Genomic DNA, 27007 nt, shown 5'->3' with positions numbered 1-27007 from the left:
CCAGAGGGGGTGGTTGCTCCCCCCTACACACCCGCACAGGCAGAAGAAAGCAGGGAGGCTGCTGCCTCCCTGCTACACCACAGACCTGCAAACACGCAGCAGCATGTGCTGACTGTAGGACAATGCTGCTGCTGTTACTGGCAGGACGGGGGAGCTTCAGAGCTGGGACAGAGCTACTCCAGCTGGGGGCCCCCTTAAAACTGTGAGGCCCGGGGTACGTACCCCCTGGGCCCACCCTTAATCCGTACCCCCTGATGCCCCCTCTCCCTCTGTCTCCACTAAATAGACGCTGTGTGCATGCTAAGCAGAACAGCGAGTACAGGAGCTTCCCAACTGCCCCCCCCCCAACCGCGGGACACTGCGGCCCGCGGGTGGGACAGTGGGGCAGACCCCAAAAAATGGGACTGTCCCGCGAAAATCTGGACAGTTGGGAGGTATGGAGGTGTGTGAGGGGCTATGCCATACAAACAGACGGGCACCGGCTCACTGTGTACTTGACCACCCACATCAGCATACTCAGCAGGGTCACTTTCTGGCACATTCCACACTTCTTAGCTGCAGTTTTGTGGGGCACCTGCCGCTGTGCAGGTTACGTACTGCCTCTGTTATCTCCAGCCCCGGCAACCCCACCGCTAGCTGCAGCGCTTCCGCCCGCAGTGAGGTGCGCCCAGCTCCTTCACACACTTTAGCCGGCGGGCAGCGCTGCAGAAGTCCGCGCTGCTTGCAGGCTCCGACCCCCTCCTCCCTCCAGCCGCAGCGTCTCCTGGGGGCTAACCAGTCACTCCCAGTCTCCCCTTACCACAGTGCCCGGCAGCTGCGAGGTCCGCGCCGCGTGCATGCTATGACCAACTCCTCCCTCCAGCCGCAGCGTCTCCTGGGGGCTAACCAGTCACTCCAAGTCTCCCCTTACCACGGTGCCCGGAAGCCGCGCGAGGTCCGCGGTGTGTGACTGAGGAGTGGGGGGGGGGGGGGGGGGATGCGGACGGGCAGAGGAAGCAGGACTCCAGCCTGAGAGAGTCAACCATGCCAAGTCTCTACCAGCAGCAGATCCAAACAGGTTGGAGTGGAACAGCAGCAGCCAGCAGCAGTGACTCCGGTAAGACACATCTGTCTGTCACCACTGTTTTGTCCCTAATACCAATCTCTCCCGTGCCCTGTGTTCTGTCATGTCCCTGTCACCCCTGGCCTTGCCCTGTCACCCTTATCCTGGCCCTTTCACCCTTATCCTGGCCCTGTCACCCTTATCCTGGCCCTGTCACCCCTATCCTGGCCCTGTCAACCAAATCCTGGTCCTGCCGCCCCTACCCTTGCCCTGTCACCCCTATCCTGTCCCTGTCATTTCTGTCCTTGCCCCGTCACCCCTGTCCTTGCCCTGTCACCCCTGTCCTGGCCCCGTCACCCCTGTCCTGGCCCCGTCACCCCTGTTCTGACCCTGTCACCCCTGTCCTGGCCCTGTTACTGCATACCCTCCAACTACCTTTTTGGCAGGTACAGTACCCGCAGCGCCTCCAGACCCCTCCCCAATGCACCACACCTCCGCACCTTCTCCTCCACCACATGCGACACTCCACCCCTCCCCCACACGCTGTGCCTCCAGACCCCCTACACCATCAGCGGCTCCCACTCCCCCACCCCTCCACCACACACAGCACCTCCAGACCCCCTCCACCATCCACCCCCCATATATGTCTCCCCCCAGTGCCCCCACACCTGCCCCCCTCCACCCACAGCATCTGCAGACACCCTCCTCCATTCGCGGTCCCCCCCTCACCCACCCACCGCACTTGCCCCTCCACCACCTGCAGAGCCTCCGGACCCCCTTCCCCGTCCGCCGCACCTGCCTCTCCCCCACCGCGGTGCCTCCGGACCCCCTACCCCACCCCTGGCACCCCCGCCTCTTCCCATCCCACAGCACCTCCGGAACCCTTCACCCATCCGCAACATCCCTGCACCTGCCCCTCCCCCGTGGCACCCCTGCCCCTCCCCCACCTGCAGTGCCTCCGGACCCCTCCCCCATCTACAGCCCCCACTCTTCTGTCTCTCCCCCACCCGCAGCACCTCCCAACCCTTCCCCATCCGGGCCCCCTTGCATCTGCCCCCCCCCCCCCTCCACCTGCAGCATCTACAGACACCCTCCCCTATCCGCAGTCCCCCCCGCACCCGGTCATTCTGTACATCATGCCCTGCAGGTGCTGTTCATGCCGTCGCAAGGGGCTGCGCCTCCTTCACCATCGCACGCCCTTTCATTGTGCAATATTTAACCACTAACAAAGGAATGCAGGTAATACTCCATATAATACAAATATTGAACCCCATATAAGCATGCAAGGGTTAAAGGGGCGTAGTCCCTTGCGACAGTGTGAAGAGCGCCCGTAGGGCGCGATGAAGCACCTAGTATTAAATAATACAGCAGCTATAAGGGGAAAAACACTTATATAAGGTTATCCCTGTATATATATAGCGCTCTGGTGTGTGCTGGCAAACTCTCCCTCTGTCTCCCCAAAGGGCTAGTGGGGTCCTGTCCTCTATCAGAGCATTCCCTGTGTGTGTGCTGTGTGTCGGTACGTTTGTGTCGACATGTATGAGGAGAAAAATGATGTGGAGACGGAGCAGATTGCCTGTAATAGTGATGTCACCCCCTAGGGGGTCGACACCTGAGTGGATGAACTGTTGGAAGGAATTACGTGACAGTGTCAGCTCTGTATAAAAGACAGTGGTTGACATGAGACAGCCGGCTACTCAGCTTGTGCCTGTCCAGACGTCTCATAGGCCGTCAGGGGCTCTAAAGCGCCCGTTACCTCAGATGGCAGATATAGACGCCGACACGGATACTGACTCCAGTGTCGACGGTGAAGAGACAAATGTGACTTCCAGTAGGGCCACACGTTACATGTTTGAGGCAATGAAAAATGTTTTACACATTTCTGATAATACGAGTACCACCAAAAAGGGGTATTATGTTCGGTGAGGAAAAACTACCTGTAGTTTTCCTGAATCTGAGAAATTAAATGAGGTGTGTGATGATGCGTGGGTTTCCCCCGATAACAACTGATAATTTCTAAAATGTTATTGGCATTATATCCTTTCCCGCCAGAGGTTAGGGTGCGTTGGGAAACACCCCCTAGGGTGGATAAAGCGCTCACACGCTTGTAAGAACAAGGGCTCTACCCTCTCCTGAGATGGCCGCCCTTAAGGATCCTGCTGATAGAAAGCAGGAGGGTATCCTAAAATGTATTTACACACATACTGGTGTTCTACTGCGACCAGCAATCGCCTCAGCCTGGATGTGCAGTGCTGGGTTGGCGTGGTCGGATTCCCTGACTGAAAATATTGATACCCTAGATAGGGACAGTATATTATTGCCTATAGAGCATTTAAAAGATGCATTTCTATATATGCGTGATGCACAGCGGAATATTTGCCGACTGGCATCAAGTCTAAGTGCGTTGTCCTTTTCTGCCAGTAGAGGGTTATGGACACGACAGTGGTCAGGTGATGCGGATTCCAAACGGCATTTGGAAGTATTGCCTTATTAAGGGGAGGAGTTATTTGGGGTCGGTCTTTCAGACCTGGTGGCCACGGCAACAGCTGGGAAATCCACGTTTGTACCCCAGGTCGCCTCTCAACATGAGAAGACGCCGTATTATCAGGCGCAGTCCTTTCGTGGGCAAGCGGACAAAAGGTTCCTCATTTCTGCCCTGTGACAGAGGGAGAGGAAAAAGGCTGCAGAAATCAGCCAGTTCCCAGGAACAGAAGCCCTCTCCCGCCTCTGTCAAGCCCTCAGTATGACGCTGGGGCTTTACAAGCAGAATCAGGCACGGTGGGGGCCCGTCTCAATGAATTTCAGCGCGCAGTGGGCTCACTCGCAAGTAGACCCCTGGATCCTTCAGGTGATATCTCAGGGGTAGAAATTGGAATTCGAGACGTCTCCCCCTCGCCGTTTCCTAAAGTCGGCTTTACCGATGTCTCCCTCTGACAGGGAGGCAGTTTTGGAAGCCATTCACAAGCTGTATTCCCAGCAGGTGATAATCAAGGTACCCCTCCTGCAACAGGGAACGGGGTATTATTCCACACTGTTGTGGTACCGAAGCCGGACGGCTCGGTGAGACCGATTCTAAATCTAAAATCTTGAACACTTACATACGGAGGTTCAAATTCAAGATTGAGTCACTCAGAGCAGTGATTGCGAACCTGGAAGAAGGGGACTACATGATGTCTCGGGACATCAAGGATGCTTACCTTCATGTCCCAATTTACCCTTCTCACCAAGGGTACCTCAGGTTTGTGGTACAGAACTGTCACTATCAGTTTCAGACGCTGCCGTATGGATGGTCCACGGCACCCCGGGTCTTTACCAAGGTAATGGCCGAAATGATGATACTCCTTCGAAGGAAGGGAATTTTAGTTATCCCTTACTTGGACGATTCCCTGATAAGGGTAAGATCCAGGGAACAGTTGGAGGTTGGTGTAGCACTATCTCAGGTAGTGTTGCGGCAGCACGATTGGATTCTCAATATTCCAAAATCGCAGCTGATTCCGACGACTCGTCTTATGTTCCTAGGGATGATCCTGGACACAGTCCAGAAAAAGGTGTTTCTCCCGGAGGAGAAAGTCAGGGAGTTATCCGAGCTAGTCGGGAACCTCCTATAACCGAGCCAAGTCTCAGTACATCAATGAAAGGGTTCTGGGAAAAATGGTGGCTTCCTACGAAGCAATCCCATTCGGCAGATTCCACGCAAGAACTTTCCAGTGGGACCTGCTGGACAAATGGTCCGGGTCGCATCTTCAGATGCATCAGCGGATAACCCTGTCACCAAGCACAAGGGTGTCTCTCCTGTGGTGGTTGCAGAGTGCTCATCTTCTAGAGGGCCGCAGATTCGACATTCAGGACTGGGTCCTGGTGACCACGGATGCCAGCCTGCGAGGCTGGGGAGCAGTCACACAGGGTAGGGATTTCCAGAGCTTATGGTCAAGCCTGGAGACATCACTTCACATAAATATCCTGAAGCTAAGGGCCATTTACAATGCTCTAAGCTCAGCAAGACCTCTGCTTCAAGGTCACCCGGAGTTGATCCAGTCGGACAACATCACGGCAGTCACCCACGTAAACAGACAGGGTGACACAAGAAGCAGGAGGGCAATGGCAGAAGCCCGAAGGATTCTTCGCTGAGCGGAAAATCATGTGATAGCACTGTCAGCAGTATTCATTCCGGGAGTGGACAACTGGGAAGCAGACTTCCTCAGCAGACACGACCTCCACCCGGGAGAGTGGGGACTTCACCCAGAAGTCTTCCACATGTTTATAAAATTCGACAAGCATTGCGCCAGGTCAAGAGACCCTCAGGCAATAGCTGTAGACGCTCTGGTAACACAGTGGGTGTACCAGTCAGTGTATGTGTTCCCTCCTCTGCCTCTCATACCCAAGGTACTGAGAATCATAAGATGGAGAGGAGTAAGCACTATATTCGTGGCTCCGGATTGGCCAAGAAGGACTTGGTAACCGGAACTTCAAGAGATGCTCACGGAGGATCCGTGGCTTCTACCTCTAAGAAGGGACCTGCTCCAGCAAGGACCCTGTCTGTTCCAAGACTTACCGCGGCTGCGTTTGACGGCATGGTGGTTGAACGCCGGATCCTGAAGGAGAAAGGCATTCCGGATGAAGTCATTCCTATCCTGATCAAAGCCAGGAAGGATATAACCGCAAAACATTATCACCGCATTTGGTGAAAATATGTTGCGTGGTGCGAGGCCAGTAAGGCCCCGACGGAGGAATTTTCAACTAGGTCGATTCCTACATTTCCTGCAAACAGGAGTGTCTATGGGCCTGAAATTGGGGTCCATTAAGGTTCAAATTTCGGCCCTGTCAAGGTTTGAACCACTTAAATATGTGGAGTTAAAATATCTCACATGGAAAGTGGTCATGCTGTTGGCCCTGGCCTGGGCCAGGTGCGTGTCAGAATTGGCGGCTTTATCCTGTAAAAGCCCTCATCTGATTTTCCATTCGGACAGGGCGGAATTGAGGACTCGTCCTCAGTTTCTCCCTAAGGTGGTTTTCAGCGTTTCACCTGAATCAACCTATTGTGGTGCCTGCGGCTACTAGGGACTTGGAGGACTCCAAGTTGCTAGACGTTGTCAGGGCCCTGGAAATATAGGTTTCCAGGACGGCTGGAGTCAGAAAATCTGACTCGTTGTTTATTCTGTATGCACCCAACAAGCTGGGTGCTCCTGCTTCTAAGCAGACTATTGCTCGTTGGATTTGTAGTACAATTCAGCTTGCTCATTCTGTGGCAGGCCTGCCACAGCCAAAATCTGTAAAAGCCCATTCCACAAGGAAGGTGGGCTCATCTTGGGCGGCTGCCCGAGGGGTCTCGGCTTTACAACTTTGCCGAGCAGCTACTTGGTCAGGAGCAAATACGTTTGTAAAATTCTACAAATTTGATACCCTGGCTGAGGAGGACCTGGAGTTCTCTCATTTGGTGCTGCAGAGTCATCCGCACTCTCCCGCCCGTTTGGGAGCTTTGGTATAATCCCCATGGTCCTTACGGAGTCCCCAGCATCCACTAGGACGTCAGAGAAAATAAGAATTTACTTACCGATAATTCTATTTCTCGTAGTCCGTAGTGGATGCTGGGCGCCCATCCCAAGTGCGGATTGTCTGGTACATAGTTATTGTTACCAAAAAATCGGGTTATTGCTGTAGTGAGCCATCTTTTCTAGAGGCTCCTCTGTTATCATGCTGTTAACTGGGTTTAGATCACAAGTTATATGGTGTGATTGGTGTGGCTGGTATGAGTCTTACTCAAAATCCTTCCTTATTGTGTACGCTCGTCCGGGCACAGTATCCTAACTGTGGCTTGGAGGAGGGTCATGGGGGGAGGAGCCAGTGCACACCAGGTAGTCTTAAAGCTTTTACTTTTGTGCCCAGTCTCCTGCGGAGCCGCTAATCCCCATGGTCCTTACGGAGTCCCCAGCATCCACTACGGACTACGAGAAATAGAATTATCGGTAAGTAAATTCTTATTTTTTCCTAATAAGAGTAAAGTACATATTATTTATTTATTACCAGTTATTTATATAGCGCGCACACATATTCCGCAGCGCTTTACAGAGAATATTTGGCCATTCACATCGGTCCCTGCCCGTGTGGAGCTTCCAATCTATATTCCCTACCACATGTACACGCGCACGCATTCACAGTAGGGTTAATTTTTTGGGGGGATCCAATTAACCTACCAGTATATTTTTGGATTGTGGGAGAAAACCGGAGTACCCGGAGGAAACCCACGCAAGTACGGGGAGAATATACAATCTCTGCACAGGTAGAGCCATGGTGGGAATCGAACCCATGACCTCAGTGCTGTGAGGCAGTAATGCTAATCATTACACCATCCGTACTGCCCCATGAGAAGTACTTAAAGCTGCGCTACCATCTGAAAATCGTCGTCAGTGAGCACCTCTCCCTGGTTAGGTCCCTGCAGTCTGTCGCATGTGAATCCTCTGGTTCATCTCACAGCTTTGACCCAAAACTGCGGTGGGGTGGGTGACAGCAAGGAACAGTTATACAGATTTAATGGAAAGTCACTTGTATGTGAAATCTCCTAAATGTACATCCTGGTGCTCAAAGGTTTTCTTCACATCTAATCCCTTAATGTTCTACTTGATCTGGCTGCTTAGCCCACTCCCAAAGGCAGCACATAGGTGGTGGAGAACAGGATGCTTGTCTACTGGTTGGGCAGATGTACAGAGAGTGCCGGTGACTTTGCCGGACCCTCAGTTCATTTGTCATTGAAGGCAGCATGTTGTCCACTGTGTGTTGCCTGTAGTAGTGGGATCACTTGGAATAGTGGGCACGGTCAAGATGTCTGAAGATTCTTGTTGAATAGGTGAATACCAGAAACCGGTTTTAGGATATTTGTCGTTATCCTTCAGCGAACAAACCTTTGTCTTTTCTGTTCCAGGTATTTGTATGTACGTCTGGATGGAACAATGTCCATTAAGAAGCGAGCAAAAATAGTGGAGAAATTTAACAACCCCTCGGTATGTCTTGCGTCTTAATATCATTGCTTCACCTCTAGAGAGAACTCCAGGTCTTTGTCTGATTTGTATCGATTACTGTAGAATGGATTTGGCACTGACTACGTTCTGTGAGTTATTGGTCAGCAGTGGCCCGTCTCCTTTGTTAGAAGTTGTGTTGTGAGAATCTTAAGGTGTTTAGAATGAGAGTAAAGCCCCATACACACCAGACGAGAAAGTGAAAGATCTCGCTCAGAAGGGCCGATCTCAGCGAAAATCTCGTCCAGTGTGTACACTCCATGTCGTTAGCGATGCGCGCTCTTGTGCATCGTTAACGGCCCCCTCCCTCGTCTGACCAAGTACAGACGAGGGAGGTCCTCGTTAACGACAGGCATGCTACAGAGTGGGAGGGACAAAGGACAGTGAGAAGGGAGTGGAGTAGTAGTAGAGGAGGGAGGGATAAGAGGACCAGGGCAAGGTGAGAAAAAGAATGGAGGGGGAACTTAACCAGTCAGTAAGAGGAAGGCATGAGAGGAACTTGTCTATAGTGCCGTGCAGAAGCCCAGCAATGTACTCCATTCACCACCTCTTTGTTTGGAAGGGCGTTATGCGGCTTGCAGTTGCATGTTGATTACTTCTGTATTTCTCTTACGTCCTAGAGGATGCTGGGGACTCCGTAAGGACCATGGGGTATAGATGGGCTCCGCAGGAGACATGGGCACTTTAGATGGGTGTGAACTGGCTCCTACCTCTATGCCCCTCCTCCAGACCTCAGTTAGATCCTGTGCCCAGAGGAGACTGGATGCACTACCGGGGAGCTCTACTGAGTTTCTCTGAAAAGACTTTTGTTAGGTTTTTTATTTTCAGGGAGCACTGCTGGCTACAGGCTCCCTGCGTCATGTGACTGAGGGAGAGAAGCAGACCCACTTTCCTGGACTGATGGGCTCTGCTTCTTAGGCTACTGGACACCATTAGCTCCAGAGGGTCGGAACACAGGTGTCGTCCTTGCTGTTCGTCACAGAGCCGGAAGATTGAAGCCGGGTAAGTATAGGAAGCAAGAAGACTTCAGAGGCGGCAGAAGACTTCAGATCTTCATGAAGTACCGCGCAGCAGTCGCGCTGCGCGCCATTGTTCACACAACATACACAGGCACAGCAAGGGTGCAGGGCGCAGGGTGGGCGCCCTGGGCAGCAATTTTTACCTCGCATAAGACTGGCACACGTATATAGATACTGCGGAGGCAGTATATAATAAATCCCCTGCCAGCATAATAAAAATAGCGGGACCGAAGCCTGCCGTTGAGGGGGCGGAGCTTGATCTTCCAGCACTAACCAGCGCCATTTTCTCCACAGCATGCTGCAGAGAAGCTGCTCCCAGACTCTCCCCTGCTGGACAAGTAACGGGGCAAAAACGAGGGGGGTGCACATTTATTTGGTGCTAATTCTATATATAAAGCGCTGTACAGGCTGGGACTTGGTTTCAGTATCTACTGGCGCTGGGTGTTTGCTGGCATACTCTCTCTCTCTCTCTGTCTCTCCAAAGGGCCTTATTGTGGGTCTGTCCCCATTTTCATATATCCCAGTGTGTGTGGGGGTTTTAGTACATGTGTGTCGACATGTCTGAAGCGGAAGGCTCGTCTAGGGAGGAAGCAGAGCAGCACAGCCGACACCTGATTGGTTGGACATGTGGAATGTTTTAAATGCTAATGTGGCTTTATTACATAAGATATTGGACAAAGCAGAGTCCAAGGACAAAGCAGGGAGGCAATCCATGGCTGTTACTGTGTCACAAGACCCTTCAGGGTCCCATAAACGTCCCTTTTCCCAGATAGCAGACACTGATACCGACACGGATTCCGACTCCAGTGTCGACTGTGATGATGCAAGGTTGCACCCAAGAGTGGCCAAGAGTATTCAATATATGATTATTGCAATAAAAGATGTTTTGCATATCACAGAGGACCCCTCTGTCCCTGACACGAGGGTCTGCATGTTTAAGGAAAAGAAGCTTAAGGTAACGTTTCCCCCATCTCATGAGCTGAACGCTTTATTTGAAAAGGCTTGGGAAACTCCAGACAAGAGACTGCAGGTTCCCAAGAGAATTGTTATGGCGTATCCTTTCCCCTCAAAGGACAGGTTACGGTGGGAATCCTCACCCACGGTGGACAAGGCCTTAACGCGATTGTCCAAAAAGGTGGCACTACCGTGCCCGGACACGGCGGCCCTAAAGGATCCTGCGGATCGCAGGCAGGAAACTACCTTAAAATCAATTTATGCGACTACGGGAGCCCTACTCAGACCTGCAGTAGCGTCGGCATGGGTGGGTAGCGCAATTGCAGCTTGGGCTGATAACTTGTCATCTGACATTGACACCATAGATAAAGATAGTATTTTGTTGACCTTAGGTCACATCAAGGACGCAGCGTTATATATGAGAGAGGCTGCGAGAGATATTGGGCTTTCTCTGACGTCCTAAGTGGATGCTGGGGACTCCGTAAGGACCATGGGGATTAGCGGCTCCGCAGGAGACAGGGCACAAAAGTAAAAGCTTTAGGATCAGGTGGTGTGCACTGGCTCCTCCCCCTATGACCCTCCTCCAAGCCTCAGTTAGGTTTTTGTGCCCGGCCGAGAAGGGTGCAATCTAGGTGGCTCTCCTAAAGAGCTGCTTAGAGTAAAAGTTTTGTTAGGTTTTTTATTTTCAGTGAGTCCTGCTGGCAACAGGCTCACTGCAACGAGGGACTTAGGGGAGAAGAAGTGAACTCACCTGCGTGCAGGATGGATTGGCTTCTTAGGCTACTGGACACTAGCTCCAGAGGGACGATCACAGGTACAGCCTGGATGGGTCACCGGAGCCGCGCCGCCGACCCCCTTGCAGATGCTGAAGAGAGAAGAGGTCCAGAAATCGGCGGCTGAAGACTTCCCAGTCTTCTTAAGGTAGCGCACAGCACGGCAGCTGTGCGCCATTGCTCTCAGCACACTTCACACCAACGGTCACTGAGGGTGCAGGGCGCTGGGGGGGGGCGCCCTGGGCAGCAATGAAAGTACCTATGCTGGCTAAAAATACATCACATATAGCCTCTGGGGCTATATGGATGTATTTAACCCCTGCCAGGTTGTCAGAAAAACGGGAGAAGAAGCCCGCCGAAAAGGGGGCGGGGCCTATTCTCCTCAGCACACAGCGCCATTTTCCTACACAGCTCCGCTGCTAGGAAGGCTCCCAGGCTCTCCCCTGCACTGCACTACAGAAACAGGGTTAAAACAGAGAGGGGGGGCATTTTGTGTGGCGATATTATAATATATTAAGATGCTATAAGGGAAAACACTTATATAAGGTTGTCCCTGTATAATTATAGCGTTTTGGTGTGTGCTGGCAAACTCTCCCTCTGTCTCCCCAAAGGGCTAGTGGGGTCCTGTCCTCTATCAGAGCATTCCCTGTGTGTGTGCTGTGTGTCGGTACGTGTGTGTCGACATGTATGAGGACGATGTTGGTGAGGAGGCGGAGCAATTGCCTGTAATGGTGATGTCACTCTCTAGGGAGTCGACACCGGAATGGATGGCTTATTTAGGGAATTACGTGATAATGTCAACACGCTGCAAGGTCGGTTGACGACATGAGACGGCCGGCAAACCAATTAGTACCTGTCCAGGCGTCTCAAACACCGTCAGGGGCTTTAAAACGCCCATTACCTCAGTCGGTCGACACAGACACGGACACTGACTCCAGTGTCGACGGTGAAGAAACAAACGTATTTTCCATTAGGGCCACACGTTACATGTTAAGGGCAATGAAGGAGGTGTTACATATTTCTGATACTACAAGTACCACAAAAAAGGGTATTATGTGGGGTGTGAAAAAACTACCTGTAGTTTTTCCTGAATCAGATAAATTAAATGAAGTGTGTGATGATGCGTGGGTTTCCCCCGATAGAAAATTATTGGCGTTATACCCTTTCCCGCCAGAAGTTAGGGCGCGTTGGGAAACACCCCCTAGGGTGGATAAGGCGCTCACACGCTTATCAAAACAAGTGGCGTTACCGTCTCCAGATACGGCCGCCCTCAAGGAGCCAGCTGATAGGAGGCTGGAAAATATCCTAAAAAGTATATACACACATACTGGTGTTATACTGCGACCAGCGATCGCCTCAGCCTGGATGTGCAGCGCTGGGGTGGCTTGGTCGGATTCCCTGACTGAAAATATTGATACCCTTGACAGGGACAGTATTTTATGGACTATAGAGCATTTAAAAGATGCATTTCTATATATGCGAGATGCACAGAGGGATATTTGCACTCTGGCATCAAGAGTAAGTGCGATGTCCATGTCTGCCAGAAGATGTTTATGGACACGACAGTGGTCAGGTGATGCAGATTCCAAACGGCACATGGAAGTATTGCCGTATAAAGGGGAGGAGTTATTTGGGGTCGGTCCATCGGACCTGGTGGCCACGGCAACAGCTGGAAAATCCACCTTTTTTACCCCAAGTCACATCTCAGCAGAAAAAGACACCGTCTTTTCAGCCTCAGTCCTTTCGTCCCCATAAGGGCAAGCGGGCAAAAGGCCAGTCATATCTGCCCAGGGGTAGAGGAAAGGGAAGAAGACTGCAGCAGGCAGCTCCTTCCCAGGAACAGACTCAGGTGCGGTGGGGGGTCGTCTCAAGAGTTTCAGCGCGCAGTGGGCTCACTCGCAAGTGGACCCCTGGATCCTACAAGTAGTATCCCAGGGGTACAGATTGGAAGTTCGAGACGTCTCCCCCTCGCAGGTTCCTGAAGTCTGCTTTACCAACGTCTCCCTCCGACAGGGAGGCAGTATTGGAAACAATTCACAAGCTGTATTCCCAGCAGGTGATAATCAAAGTACCCCTCCTACAACAAGGAAAGGGGTATTATTCCACACTATTTGTGGTACTGAAGCCAGACGGCTCGGTGAGACCTATTCTAAATCTGAAATCTTTGAACACTTACATACAAAGGTTCAAATCAAGATGGAGTCACTCAGAGCAGTGATAGCGTACCAGGAAGAAGGGGACTATATGGTGTCCCTGGACATCAAGGATGCTTACCTCCATGTCACAATTTGCCCTTCTCACCAAGGGTACCTCAGGTTCGTGGTACAGAACTGTCACTATCAGTTTCAGACGCTGCCGTTTGGATTGTCCACGGCACCCCGGGTCTTTACCAAGGTAATGGCCGAAATGATGATTCTTCTTCAAAGAAAAGGCGTCTTAATTATCCCTTACTTGGACGATCTCCTGATAAGGGCAAGGTCCAGAGAACAGTTGGAGGTCGGAGTAGCACTATCTCAAGTAGTTCTACGACAGCACGGGTGGATTCTAAATATTCCAAAATCGCAGCTGATTCCGACGACACGTCTGCTGTTCCTAGGGATGATTCTGGACACAGTCCAGAAAAAGGTGTTTCTCCCGCAGGAGAAAGCCAGGGAGTTATCCGAGCTAGTTAGGAACCTCCTAGAACCAGGCCAAGTGTCAGTGCATCAATGCACAAGAGTCCTGGGAAAAATGGTGGCTTCTTACGAAGCGATTCCATTCGGCAGATTTCACGCAAGAATTTTTCAGTGGGATCTGCTGGACGAATGGTCCGGATCGCATCTTCAGATGCATCAGCGGATAATCCTGTCTCCAAGGACAAGGGTGTCTCTTCTGTGGTGGCTGCAGAGTGCTCATCTACTAGAGGGCAGCAGATTCGGCATTCAGGACTGGGTCCTGGTGACCACGGATGCCAGCCTGAGAGGCTGGGGAGCAGTCACACAGGGAAGAAATTTCCAAGGAGTGTGGTCAAGTCTGGAGACTTCTCTCCACATAAATATACTGGAGCTAAGGGCAATTTACAATGCTCTGAGCCTAGGAAGACCTCTGCTTCAAAGTCAACCGGTGCTGATCCAGTCGGACAACATCACGGCAGTCGCCCACGTAAACAGACAGGGCGGCACAAGAAGCAGGAGGGCAATGGCAGCAAGGATTCTTCGCTGGGCGAAAAATCATGTGATAACACTGTCAGCGGTGTTCATTCCGGGAGTGGACAACTGGGAAGCAGACTTCCTCAGCAGGCACGACCTCCACCCGGGAGAGTGGGGACTTCATCTGGAAGTCTTCCACATGATTGTGAACCGTTGGGAAAGACCAAAGGTGGACATGATGGCGTCCCGTCTGAACAAAAAACTGGACAGGTATTGCGCCAGGTCAAGAGACCCTCAGGCAATAGCAGGGACGCTCTGGTAACACCGTGGGTGTACCAGTCGGTGTATGTGTTCCCTCCTCTGCCTCTCATACCCAAGGTACTGAGAATTATAAGACGGAGAGGAGTAAGAACTATACTCGTGGCTCCGGATTGGCCAAGAAGGACTTGGTACCCGGAACTTCAAGAGATACTAAGAAGGGACTTGCTTCAGCAAGGATCATGTCTGTTCCAAGTCTTACCGCGGCTGCGTTTGACGGCATGGCGGTTGAACGCCGGATCCTAAGGGAAAAAGGCATTCCGGAAGAGGTCATCCCTACCCTGGTCAGAGCCAGGAAGGAGGTGACCGCACAACATTATCACCACATTTGGCGAAAATATGTTGCATGGTGTGAGGCCAGGAAGGCCCCACGGAGGAATTTCAACTCGGTCGATTCCTGCATTTCCTGCAAACAGGAGTGTCTATGGGCCTCAAATTGGGGTCCATTAAGGTTCAAATTTCGGCCCTGTCGATTTTCTTCCAGAAAAAATTGGCTTCAGTTCCTGAAGTCCAGAAGTTTGTCAAGGGAGTACTGCATATACAACCCCCTTTTGTGCCTCCAGTGGCACTGTGGGATCTCAACGTAGTTCTGGGATTCCTCAAATCACATTGGTTTAAACCGCTCAAATCTGTGGATTTGAAATATCTCACATGGAAAGTGACCATGCTGTTGGCCCTGGCCTCGGCCAGGCGAGTGTCAGAATTGGCGGCTTTGTCTCACAAAAGCCCATATCTGATTGTCCATTCGGACAGGGCAGAGCTGCGGACTCGTCCCCAGTTTCTCCCTAAGGTGGTGTCAGCGTTTCACCTGAACCAGCTTATTGTGGTACCTGCGGCTACTAGGGACTTGGAGGACTCCAAGTTGCTAGATGTTGTCAGGGCCCTGAAAATATATGTTTCCAGGACGGCTGGAGTCAGGAAAACTGACTTGCTGTTATCCTGTATGCACCCAACAAACTGGGTGCTCTTGCTTCTAAGCAGACGATTGCTAGTTGGATGTATAGTACAATTCAGCTTGCACATTCTGTGGCAGGCCTGCCACAGCCAAAATATGTAAATGCCCATTCCACAAGGAAGGTGGGCTCATCTTGGGCGGCTGCCCGAGGGGTCTCGGCTTTACAACTTTGCCGAGCTGCTACTTGGTCAGGGGCAAACACGTTTGCAAAATTCTACAAATTTGATACCCTGGCTGAGGAGGACCTGGAGTTCTCTTATTCGGTGCTGCAGAGTCATCCGCACTCTCCCGCCCGTTTGGGAGCTTTGGTATAATCCCCATGGTCCTTACGGAGTCCCCAGCATCCACTTAGGACGTCAGAGAAAATAAGAATTTACTTACCGATAATTCTATTTCTCGTAGTCCGTAGTGGATGCTGGGCGCCCATCCCAAGTGCGGATTGTCTGCAATACTTGTACATAGTTATTGTTAACTAAAACGGGTTATTATTGTTGTGAGCCATCTTTTCAGAGGCTCCGCTGTTATCATGCTGTTAACTGGGTTCAGATCACAGGTTGTACAGTGTGATTGGTGTGGCTGGTATGAGTCTTACCCGGGATTCAAAATCCTTCCTTATTGTGTACGCTCGTCCAGGCACAGTATCCTAACTGAGGCTTGGAGGAGGGTCATAGGGGGAGGAGCCAGTGCACACCACCTGATCCTAAAGCTTTTACTTTTGTGCCCTGTCTCCTGCGGAGCCGCTAATCCCCATGGTCCTTACGGAGTCCCCAGCATCCACTACGGACTACGAGAAATAGAATTATCGGTAAGTAAATTCTTATTTTTGGGTTCAAGAGCCAATGCCAGGGCAGTTTCTGCTAGAAGGGCCCTGTGGACCCGTCAATGGACAGGTGATGCTCACTCAAAGAGACATATGAAGGCTTTGCCTTACAAGAGTGAAGTTTTATTTGGGGAGGGCCTCGCGGACCTGGTTTCCACAGCTAACGCAGGTAAGTCTTCTTTTTTGCCTTGCGTTCCCCCACAGCAGAAGAAAACACCTCAATACCAGATGCAGTCCTTTCGGTCTATAAGTTCAGAAAGGGGCGTGGCTCTTCCTTCCTCATCAGAGGTAGATGGAAAAGAACACCAGCTATGGCTAGTTCCCAGGAACAAAAATCCTCCCCGGCCTCTACAAAATCCACTGCATGACGCTGGGGCTCCGCTGCGGGAGTCCGTACCGGTGGGGGCACGTCTTCGACTCTTCAGCCAGGTCTGGGTTCAGTCTGATTTGGATCCTTGGGTGGTCGAAATTGTATCCCAAGGCTACAAGCTGGAGTTCGAAGATGTGCCTCCACACTGATTTTTCAAATCGGCCTTGCCAGCTTCTCCCCCAGAGAGGGAAATAGTTTCAGCGGCCATACAAAAGCTGTGTCAACAGCAAGTGATTATCAGGGTTCCCCTAGTGCAACAGGGGAAAGGGTTTTATTCAACCCTATTTGTGGTCCCGAAGCCGGATGGCTTGGTCAGACCAATTCTGAATCTAAAATCCCTAAACCTATATTTGAAAAGGTTCAAATTCAAGATGGAATCTCTCCGGGCAGTGATCTCCAGCCTGGAAGGGGAGGATTTTATGGTGTCTCTAGACATAAAGGATCCATACCTTCTTGTCCCCATATATCCTCCGCATCAGGCGTACCTGAGATTCGCTGTACAGGATTGTCATTACCAGTTTCAGAAGTTGCCGTTTGGGCTTTCCACGGCCCCGAGAATTTTCACCAAGGTAATGGCGGAAATCATGGTGCTCCTGCGCAAGCAGGGGTGTCACAATTATCCCATACTTGGACGATCTCCTGATAAAGGCAAGATCAAGAGATCAGTTACTAAAAAGCGTGTCTCTCTCCCTGAGAGTACTACAACAACACGGCTGGATTCTAAATCTACCAAAGTCGCAGTTGGTTCCGACAACTCGGCTGTCATTTTTGGGTATGATTCTGGACACAAAAAAAAAAAAGAGGGTTTTTCTCCCGATGGAAAAAGCCCAGGAACTCCAGAACATTGTCAAGGACCTGCTGAAACCAAAAAGAGTGTCAGTTCATCAATGCACTCGAGTATTGGGAAAGATGGTGGCGGCCTACGAGGCCATTCCGTTCGGCAGGTTCTATGCGAGAACTTTTCAGTGGGACCTTCTGGACAAGTGGTCAGGGTCCCATCTACAGATGCATCGGAGGATAAGCCTGTCCCCCAGGGCCAGGGTCTCTCTCCTGTGGTGGCTCCAGAGTGCTCACCTTCTAGAGCAGAGGTTCTCAAACTTGGTCCTCGTGGGCCCACACAGTGCATGTTTTGCAGGTCTCCTCACAGAATCGCAAGTGAAATAATTAGCTCCACCTGTGGACCTTTTAAAATGTGTCAGTGAGTAATTAATACACCTGTGCACCTGCTGGGTTACCTGCAAAACATGCACTGTGTGGGCCCACGAGGACCGAGTTTGAGAACCTCTGTTCTAGAGGGTCGCAGGTTCGGCATTCAAGATTGGGTTCTTGTGACCACGGACGCGAGCCTCCGAGGATCAGGAGCAGTCACACAAGAATTTTTTTTTCAGGTAATATGGTCAAGCCAGGAGGCTTGTCTACACATCAATGTGCTGGAATTAAGGGCCATATAAAACGGCCTGCAACAGGCGGAGGATCTTCTTCGCAACTTACCCGTTCTGATCCAGTCTGACAACGTCACAGCCGTGGCGCATGTAAACAGCCAGGGCGGGACAAGGAGCAGAGCTGCAATGGCAGAAGCCACCAGGATTCTTCGATGGGCGGAAAATCATGTAAGCGCTCTGTCAGCGGTCTTCATTCCGGGGGTAGACAACTGGGAGGCAGACTTCCTCAGCAGGCACGATCTCCATCCAGGAGAGTGGGGACTTCATCAAAAGGTCTTTGCAGAGGTAACAAATCGTTGGGGTCTTCCTCAAATAGACATGATGGCGTCACGCCTCAACAGAAAGCTTCGGACGTATTGTTCCAGGCCGAGGGACCCTCAGGCAGTGGCGGTGGACACCCTGGTGACACCGTGGGTGATTCAGTCGGTCTATGTGTTCCCTCCGCTTCCACTTATCTCAAAAATATTGAGAATCATAAGACGAACAAGAGTGCAGACAATACTCATTGTTCCAGATTGGCCTCGAAGGGCCTGGTATTCAGATCTTCAGGAATTGATCACAGAAGATCCGTGGCCTCTTCCTCCCAGGTAGGACCTGTTGCAACAGGGGCCCTGTGTGTTCCAAGACTTACCGCGGTTACGTTTGATGGCATGCGGTTGAACACCAAATCCTAGCTAGGAAAGGTATTCCGGGGGAAGTCATCTCTACTCTAATCAAAGCTAGGAAGGAGGTAACGGCGAAACACTATCACCGTATCTGGAGGAAATATGTATCTTGGTGTGAAGCCTAGAATGCTCCTACGGAAGATTTTCAGCTGGGTCGTTTTCTCCACTTTCTACAGACAGGAGTGGATATGGGCCTAAAGTTAGGCTCCATTAAGGTGCAGATTTCGGCCTTATCTATATTCTTTCAGAAGGAATTGGCTTCTCTCCCAGAAGTCCAGACTTTTGTAAAGGGAGTGCTGCACATCCAACCTCCTTTTGTGCCCCCAGTGGCACCATGGGACCTTAACGTGGTGTTACAGTTCCTTAAATCACACTGGTTTGAGCCTCTTCAAACAGTTGAATTAAAATTTCTCACGTGGAAAGTGGTCATGTTGTTGGCCTTGGCATCTGCGAGGCGGGTGTCCGAATTGGCGGCTTTGTCTCACAAGAGCCCCTATCTGATTTTCCATGTGGATCGAGCAGATTTGAGGACTCGTCCTCAATTTCTGCCTAAAGTGGTTTCGTCGTTTCATATGAACCAGCCTATTGTGGTGCCTGTGGCTACGGGTGACTTGGAGGATTCCAAATCCCTTGATGTAGTCGGGGCCTTAAAAAATTATGTAGCCAGGACGGCTCGGGTTAGGAAAACTGAGGCACTATTTGTCCTGTATGCATCCAACAGGGTTGGCGCTCCTGCTTCTAAGCAAACTATTGCTCGCTGGATCTGTAACACGATTCAGCAGGCTCATTCCACAACTGGATTGCCGTTACCAAATTCGGTAAAGGCCCATTCCACTAGGAAGGTGGGCTCTTCTTGGGCGGCTGCCCGAGGCGTCTCGGCATTACAGCTTTGCCGAGCAGCTACTTGGTCGGGTTCAAACACTTTTGCAAAATTCTACAAGTTTGATACCCTGGCTGATGAGGACCTCATGTTTGCTCAATCGGTGCTGCAGAGTCATCCGCACTCTCCCGTCCGGTCTGGAGCTTTGGTATAAACCCCATGGTCCTTACGGAGTCCCCAGCATCCTCTAGGACGTAAGAGAAAATAAGATTTTAAACCTACCGGTAAATCTTTTTCTCCTAGTCCGTAGAGGATGCTGGGCGGACAAATTCTGCAAGGCTTGTATATAGTTGTTGCTTACATAAGGGTTATGTTACAGTTGAGATCAGTCTCTGGCTGATGCTGTTTTGTTCATACTGTTAACTGGTTTAGTATATACCATGTTGTACGCTGTGTTTGGTGTGGGCTGGTGTGTATCTCGCCCTTAGATTAACAAAAATCCTTTCCTCATACTGTCCGTCTCCTCTGGGCACAGTTCTATAACTGAGGTCTGGAATAGGGGCATAGAGGGAGGAGCCAGTTCACATCCATCTAAAGTCTTAGAGTGCCCATGTCTCCTGCGGAGCCCATCTATACCCCATGGTCCTTACGGAGTCCCCAGCATCCTCTACGGACTAGGAGAAAAAGATTTACCGGTAGGTTTAAAATCTTATTTTTTATATACAGGTTGAGTATCCCTTATCCAAAATGCTTGGGACCAGAGGTATTTTGGATATGGGATTTTTCCGTATTTTGGAATAATTGCATACCATAATGAGATATCATGGCGATGGGACCTAAGTCTGAGCACAGAATGCATTTATGTTTCATATACACTTTATACACACAGCCTGATGGTAATTTTAGCTAATATTTTTTATAACTTTGTGCATTAAACAAAGTGTGTGTACATTCACACAATTCATTTATGTTTCATGTACACCTTATACACACAGCCTGAAGGACAATTAATACAATATTTTTAATAACTTTGTGTATTAAACAAAGTTTGTGTACATTGAGCCATCAGAAAACAAAGGTTTCACTATCTCACTCTCACTCAACAAAGTCCGTATTTCGGAATATTCCGTATTTCGGAATATTTGGATATGGGATACTCAACCTGTATACAGTTGTCGGTTTTTATTTTTGACATGACAGAATATTATGTTGATCAGTGGTGAGAATTCCTGAATAGAAGAAAATAAACCAGTGGGGTGAATACGTCCTATACTGTAGCCTGTTTACACACTGGCATTTATTGTAATCCAGCTGGTCCTGCCAGGGTGCATGTACCCTGTAAATGAGAATGAGTCACGGACTGATCCTATAACTTTATATAATTGTTGTTTCCCAGAGTCCGGAGTTTGTCTTCATGCTGAGCAGTAAGGCCGGGGGCTGCGGTCTCAATCTGATTGGAGCCAACAGACTGGTGATGTTTGACCCTGACTGGAACCCGGCTAATGATGAGCAGGCAATGGCGCGGGTGTGGCGAGATGGGCAGAAGAAAACCTGTTACATCTACCGGCTGCTCTCGGTAACATCACACAGTCTCCTATATCTGATTTAACCACTAAACTGACAATTTTTGTTTTTCCAAATGGGCCTCAAATTGTGTTTGCTTTTAAGTTATTTAAGGAAGTTAAAAACCTATGCTTAAAAATAATTTCAAATATTTTATTGATACAAAATATGTCTAGCGGGTGTCCCACATCACCCAATGTCCATATCCCCCCATTGTAAAATTACCTCTCGCCACCATTGGCAATAGACCCCAATCGGTGTCCTTCCTCAATTTCCCATATTTCTGCAGCATCCATAAGGGATATTGGGGACAGAATTAGTACGATGGGTATAAATGGGTCCAAAGGAGTCAGTGCATTTGAAGAAATTTCTTCACCTGGGTGTGCTGTCTCCTCCCCTCTATGCCTCCTCCTCCTACAGGTCAGATTAGAAAAAAGTGCCCTCAGGAGCGGATGCACACTCTGCAAGCTCCAGAGAGTTTTCTTCAGTTTCTTTTAAAGTTTTATTTCTTTCGGTATGCTGTTAGGAAAACCGCATACCTGCACCATGGGAGTTAAGGGGGGATGGTCACCGGCCTCTTGAGGTGCAGAGCTGCTTCCTTGCTGCAAGACCACCGTCCTGAGGGGCTGTTTGTTCAGCGGGGCTTGGCGCCTTGGCTGTCGCAGCCGCACACCCCTAACGCTGCCTGAAGGTGATCATTGGTGGTGAGTACACGCCGGGGACCCATACTAGGGGGGTCCCTCGATTCACTGTGCAGGTGAGGTGTTATAGGTCCCTCCTGGGGGGGAACCGCTGTAGCTCCTGCGTACCAAGCATTTATGTGAGGCTACAAACATAGGGAGACATGGCCAGTATAAATATAAAACAGTAGCTCTGGCGACATGGGGGGCGGAGCTACATGTGAGCGGGCTCAGCTGCATTTTGGCACCTTCCTCTGCATAGCAGCAGTAGCCTCAAGATCTCCTCCATAACAGTCCCTGTATCACTGGTACCGGGTGTAGAGGGGGAGAACCACTATAGTGTGCACAAGTAACATCCCTCTGAGGGATTTTTCATAATACAGTCTCACTGTTGTTTACATATATAAAACGTTGAAAGCCTAACTGGGGCTGTGCAGCGTTGGGTGCGCTGGTATTCTCTCTCCTGTGTCTCCTCTCACATGCAATAGGACAAGCGTGTGTTGTATTTCAGGCTGTGTTGTATGTGTATTGTACCTGTTTTTCTTATGCAGTGTTTGTAATGCTAGATTCTCTCCTAGTTCACCTGGCTCAATGTCATATGAGCAGTGTAGTCAGTCATCTCAGAATGCTGATAACAATGTGGGGGATAGTCCAGAGCCCTCATGGTTGGGGGCTATCAAAACTATGATGTCTGATATGTCATCTCAACTCACTGCAAATGCCAATAAGGCTCAGGAACTGCAACAAACAGTGGCAAGTCTAACTGCTAATCATTCTCCCCTGCCTGCTACAGGGGCACAAAAAAGTGCTCAACCTATCCGTTACTGATGATGATGGGGATGATGTGGACCCCATAAGTGGGGGATTCCATCCTACTTAGGGTATTGAACCCCTCATATTGGCTATTCCGGATGCTGTTAAAGCTCCTCCTGGAGGATGCTAAAAAAATATCAGGTGTCCAAACGGTTTCTGCATACATTCCCCTTTGCCCCCGAAGGCAGAAAATTCTGGGAAGAATCTCCAGCAGTGAATGTCTCAGTCTCTCGCCTTTCTAAAAAGGCGGTACTTCCTGCTCCGGGCTCCTTTACGGTAAGGACTCGGCAGATAGGAAAATTGAGGCCACTCTGAAATCTATCTACACTGCTGCAGGTGTAGCTCAAAGACCGGTCATTGCAGGTTGCTGGATGTCGCATGCAACTTATTCCTGGGCTACTCAAATTCAGGAAGGTCTTTCGGGTGATATGACCTCCGTTCGTACTGTAACTTTTCTAAAACACATTCAGGACATGGCAAGAGTCCTCTGTGACTCCCTTAAAGAGATTGGCAATATTAATGCTAGGACCTCTGCTATGGCTGTGTCCGCACGCAGAGTCATATGGTTGCGTCAGTGGATTGCTGACTCCAAACGTAATGTGGAATCTCTTCCCTTCACAGACGAATGGCTCTTCGGAGGGGAATTGGACGCATGGATCTCCAAAGCTACTGCTGGAAAATCCACTTTTCTACCTTCAGGGGCTCCGCCTGCTAGATGTACATACCCGGGACCGTCTACTCAGTCCTTTCGGTCCTCCAGGGCTCGGGGTGCCTCCAATGCAGCTAGAGGCTCCAGAGGTAAGCCTAAGAAACCAGCCGTTGCCAGCTCTCAGGACCAAAGCACCAGTTCACCTTCCATTAAGACTGCAGCATGACGGTGCCCACCCACCCCGAGGGGATGTTGTGGTGGGAGCTCGATTACGTCACTACAGCCACATCTGGGACGGTTCCTACCAAGATGCCTGGGTAAGGGACCTTATCTCTCAGGGTTACAAGCTGGAGTTCGACGGTGCTCCTCCCCAACGATTTTTTAAATCAGGCTTACCAGCTTTGGAAAATATGCGTGTTACGCTACTACTGGCCATTGACAAGTTGGTCCAATCCCAGGTCATTGTTCCAGTACCTCTGCTACAACAAGGACAAGGTTACTACTCCAGTCTGTTTGTAGTGCCAAAACCAGACGGGTCTGTGAGACCCACTTTGAATCTGAAGTCCTTGAATCCTTACCTGAAGGTTTTCAAATTAAAGATGGTATGTTTGAGAGCGGTGATCATGGGCCTGGAACATCAAGAATTCCTTGTTTCCTTGGATATGAAGGACTCCTACCTGTATATCCGATTTGGCCTCCTCATCAGGCCTATCTACGGTTCTCCCTTACTGAACGATCACTACCAGTTTCAGGCGTTGCCCTACGGCCTGTCTACAGCTTCGAGGATGTTCACGAAGGTGATGGCGGAAATTATGTTCCAGCTCCAAGTCCAGGGGGTTAACATTGTCCCTTACCTGGACGATCTCCTGATAAAAGCAAGTTCCAGGAAGCTTCTATTGCTTCATATAGGTCGCACTATCCAACTTTTGTCTCACCACTGGTGGATCCTCAATCTGCAGAAATCTCAACTGGAACCATCTCAACGGCTCCTGTTTCTGGGTATGATACTGGATACTGTGGCTCAAAGAGTGTTTCTCCCAGAGAACAAGGTGAGAACACTTTAAGAGATGGTTCGCATGGTTCTCCGTCCTGCTCGAGTTTCCATTCATCTTTGCATAAAGTTGTTGGGAAAAATAGTGGCCTTGTACGAGGCGATACAGTTTGGCAGGTTCCATACCAGACCTTTCCAATTGGACATCCTGAACAAGTGGTCCGGTTCACATCTCCAGGTGCACTGAATGATTCATCTGTCACCCCAGGCCAGGATTTTGCTTCTGTGCTGGTTACAGTCTTCCAACCTGCTGGAAGGTCGACGTTTCGGGATTCAGGATTGGACCCTCCTCACAACTGATGCGAGTCTGAGAGGATGGGGAGCTGTCACCCAAGGGGCGCAGTTCCAGGGCAGGTGGTCTGCCCAAGAGGCCCTACTTCCGATCAACATTCTGGAACTTCGGGCGGTATACAGTGCTCTGCTTCAGGCCTCCCCTCTGCTCAGGGATCGGGTGATCCAGGTTCAGTCGGACAACGCCACGTCAGTGGCGTACATCAATCGACAAGGAGGGACAAAAAGCAAGGCATGCATGCGAGAAGTGTCAAAAATACTTCTCTGGGCGGAAAGAAATGCAAGAGCACTGTCTGCAATCTTCATTCCAGGAGTGGACAACTGTGAAGCGGACTTCCTGAGTCGCCACAACCTCCACCCGGGGGAGTGGGGATTACACCCTCAGGTGTTTCAACAGAATGTCGACAGGTGGGGATACCCGCAGAACGACATGATGGCGTTTCACCTCAACAAGAAGCTTCGCTGCTACTGCTCGTGAACCAGGGACCCTCAGGCGAGTGCAGTGGATGCACTGACGTCACCTTGGCCTTACCGACTGGTCTACGTATTTCCTTCGATCCCGTTGATCCCAAGGGTGCTCCAACGGATCAGACATCAGAGTCCAAGCAAACCTGATTGCGCCGGATTGGCCCTAAAGGGCGTGGTATGCAACTCTTCTGGACATGTCCATGGAAGACCCTTGGCCTCTGCCGCTAAGAAAGGATCTTCTTCAGCAAGGACCATTTGTCTACCTGGACTTACGGCAGGCTTCGTTTGACGGCATGGAAGTTGAGCGGAATATCCTAGCTCACAAAGGGTTTTCCAAAAAGGTCATTGCCACTATGGTGCAAGCCAGAAAACCTGTGACGTCAAAACATCAGAGGAGATGCGTATCTTGGTGTGAGGAACGCACGTATCCGCCTGCGGAGTTTCACTTGGGACGTTTCCTGCAGGCTGGTGTGGATAAAGGCTAACGTCTGGGTTCCGTTAAGGTCCAGATTTCAGCTCTTTCAATTTTCTTTCAGAAGAAATTGGCTGTGTTGCCAGAAGTTCAGACCTTTTTTCAAGGGGTGCTCCACATACAACCTCCCTTTGTGCCACCTACGGCACCCTGGGCTTTGGATGTAGTGATGCAATTTCTACAGTCCTCCTGGTTTGAGCCTCTGATGACAGTAGAAGACAAGTACTTCACATGGAAGACAGTGATGTTGTTGGCCCTGTCTTCTGCTAGACGCGTCTCAGAATTGGGGGGCCTTCTCATGTAAAAGTCCCTACTTGGTCTTTTACGAGCTTCGAACTAGACAGCAGTTCCTGCCGAAGGTTGTCTCCGCTTTCCATCTGAATCAACCTATTGTGGTTCGGTCTTGTTCTGACGCTTCGGCTCCAACGGAGTCTTTGGAAGTGGTGCGCGCTTTGAAGATCTGTGTCAACCGCACAGCTCGGGTCAGGAAGACGGATTCCTTGTTCGTGCTCTATGATGTGCAGAAGAAGGGTTGTCCTGCTTCAAAGCAGTCCATTGCTCGTTGGATTAGGCTTACTGTTCAACAGGCCTATGTGTCGGCAGCCTTACCTGTTCCTAAGTCTCTGAAGGCGCACTCTACAAGATCAGTGGGGTCTTCCTTGGGCGCATGCCCGTGGAGTCTCGGCCTTGCAACTGTGCTGAGCTGCTACCTGGTCGGGGAAGAACACTTTTGTGAAATTCTACAAATTTCATACGCTGGCCAAAGAGGATACCCAGTTTGGGCCTGCGGTGTTGCAGCGGTCTGCGCCCGTTCCCGCCCGTTTGGGACTTCCCCATTGTACTAATTCTGTCCCCAATATCCCTTATGGATGCTAGGGAAAATATGATTTTAAATGCCTACCGGTAAATCCTTTTCTCGTAGTCCATAAGGGATATTGGGTGCCCACCTCTGTGTGGAGACTTTCTGCAGATTCTCTGTTTTGTGTTGCCTGTTCAGCTGTTGCTGTTACTGTTGCCAGACGTTGCTGGCCCGGTTATGTTTTTGTGTGCTGGTGTGTAAATCTCACCACCATTATTGTTATGTTCTTTCTCTCAAGTATGTCATTCTCCTTCGGGCACTGTTTACCTATAATTGACATGTAGGGGGAGGCATAGAGGGAAGGAGCCAGCACACCCAATTGAAGAAATTTAAAGTGCACTGGCTCCTTGGACCCGTCTATACCTATAATTCTGTCCCCAATATCCCTTATGGACTACTTGAAAAGGATTTGGCGGTAGGTATTTAAAATCCTATTTTTAAAAAAATTGTGGCATTACACTCCTACCTACGGTACAGATAGAGTCCCCACCCACCTGGCGCACTTATCCTCCCTCTCCCACATGCAGAACGCATCAGAGTGTGTGTGTCAGCGTGGACTGATGATCCATCCCCCCTGCTGCAGATGATCTCTCCACTTGCAGAGATCTTCCCCTCCTCGCACTTTTTAGTCCCTGACGCATGCGCTCCAGAATGCTATTTGCACTGCATTCTGGGACGCAGATCTGGAAGATGGAAGGGGTTCATCATAGATGGTGGCTGTGCAATATATATATCTGTGCAAATGAGACATCATGGATGAATAAGACAGTGGTAGCACAGCATCTGTATAATAAAACTTGACGCAATGGTGTTAGACAGTCGGCATGTTTTGGCATCATCTTCCT

At 50.3% G+C, this 27007-nt stretch overlaps 1 protein-coding gene across 1 annotated transcript in view; it reads left to right on the top strand.

Annotated features, from left to right (window-relative positions):
- The window catches only part of RAD54L (RAD54 like), a 94126-nt gene that overhangs the window by 54753 nt on the left and 12366 nt on the right, over positions 1-27007 (top strand). The window contains exons 15-16 of the mRNA XM_063939505.1: positions 7959-8037; positions 20713-20892. Coding sequence (XP_063795575.1) covers positions 7959-8037; positions 20713-20892 — 259 coding nt within the window. The remainder of the gene's footprint in view (positions 1-7958; positions 8038-20712; positions 20893-27007) is intronic.

Source organism: Pseudophryne corroboree, chromosome 9, assembly GCF_028390025.1.
Source record: "Pseudophryne corroboree isolate aPseCor3 chromosome 9, aPseCor3.hap2, whole genome shotgun sequence".
NCBI classification, from domain to species: Eukaryota; Metazoa; Chordata; class Amphibia; order Anura; family Myobatrachidae; genus Pseudophryne; species Pseudophryne corroboree.
This window is presented reverse-complemented; position numbering and strand designations above follow the sequence as displayed.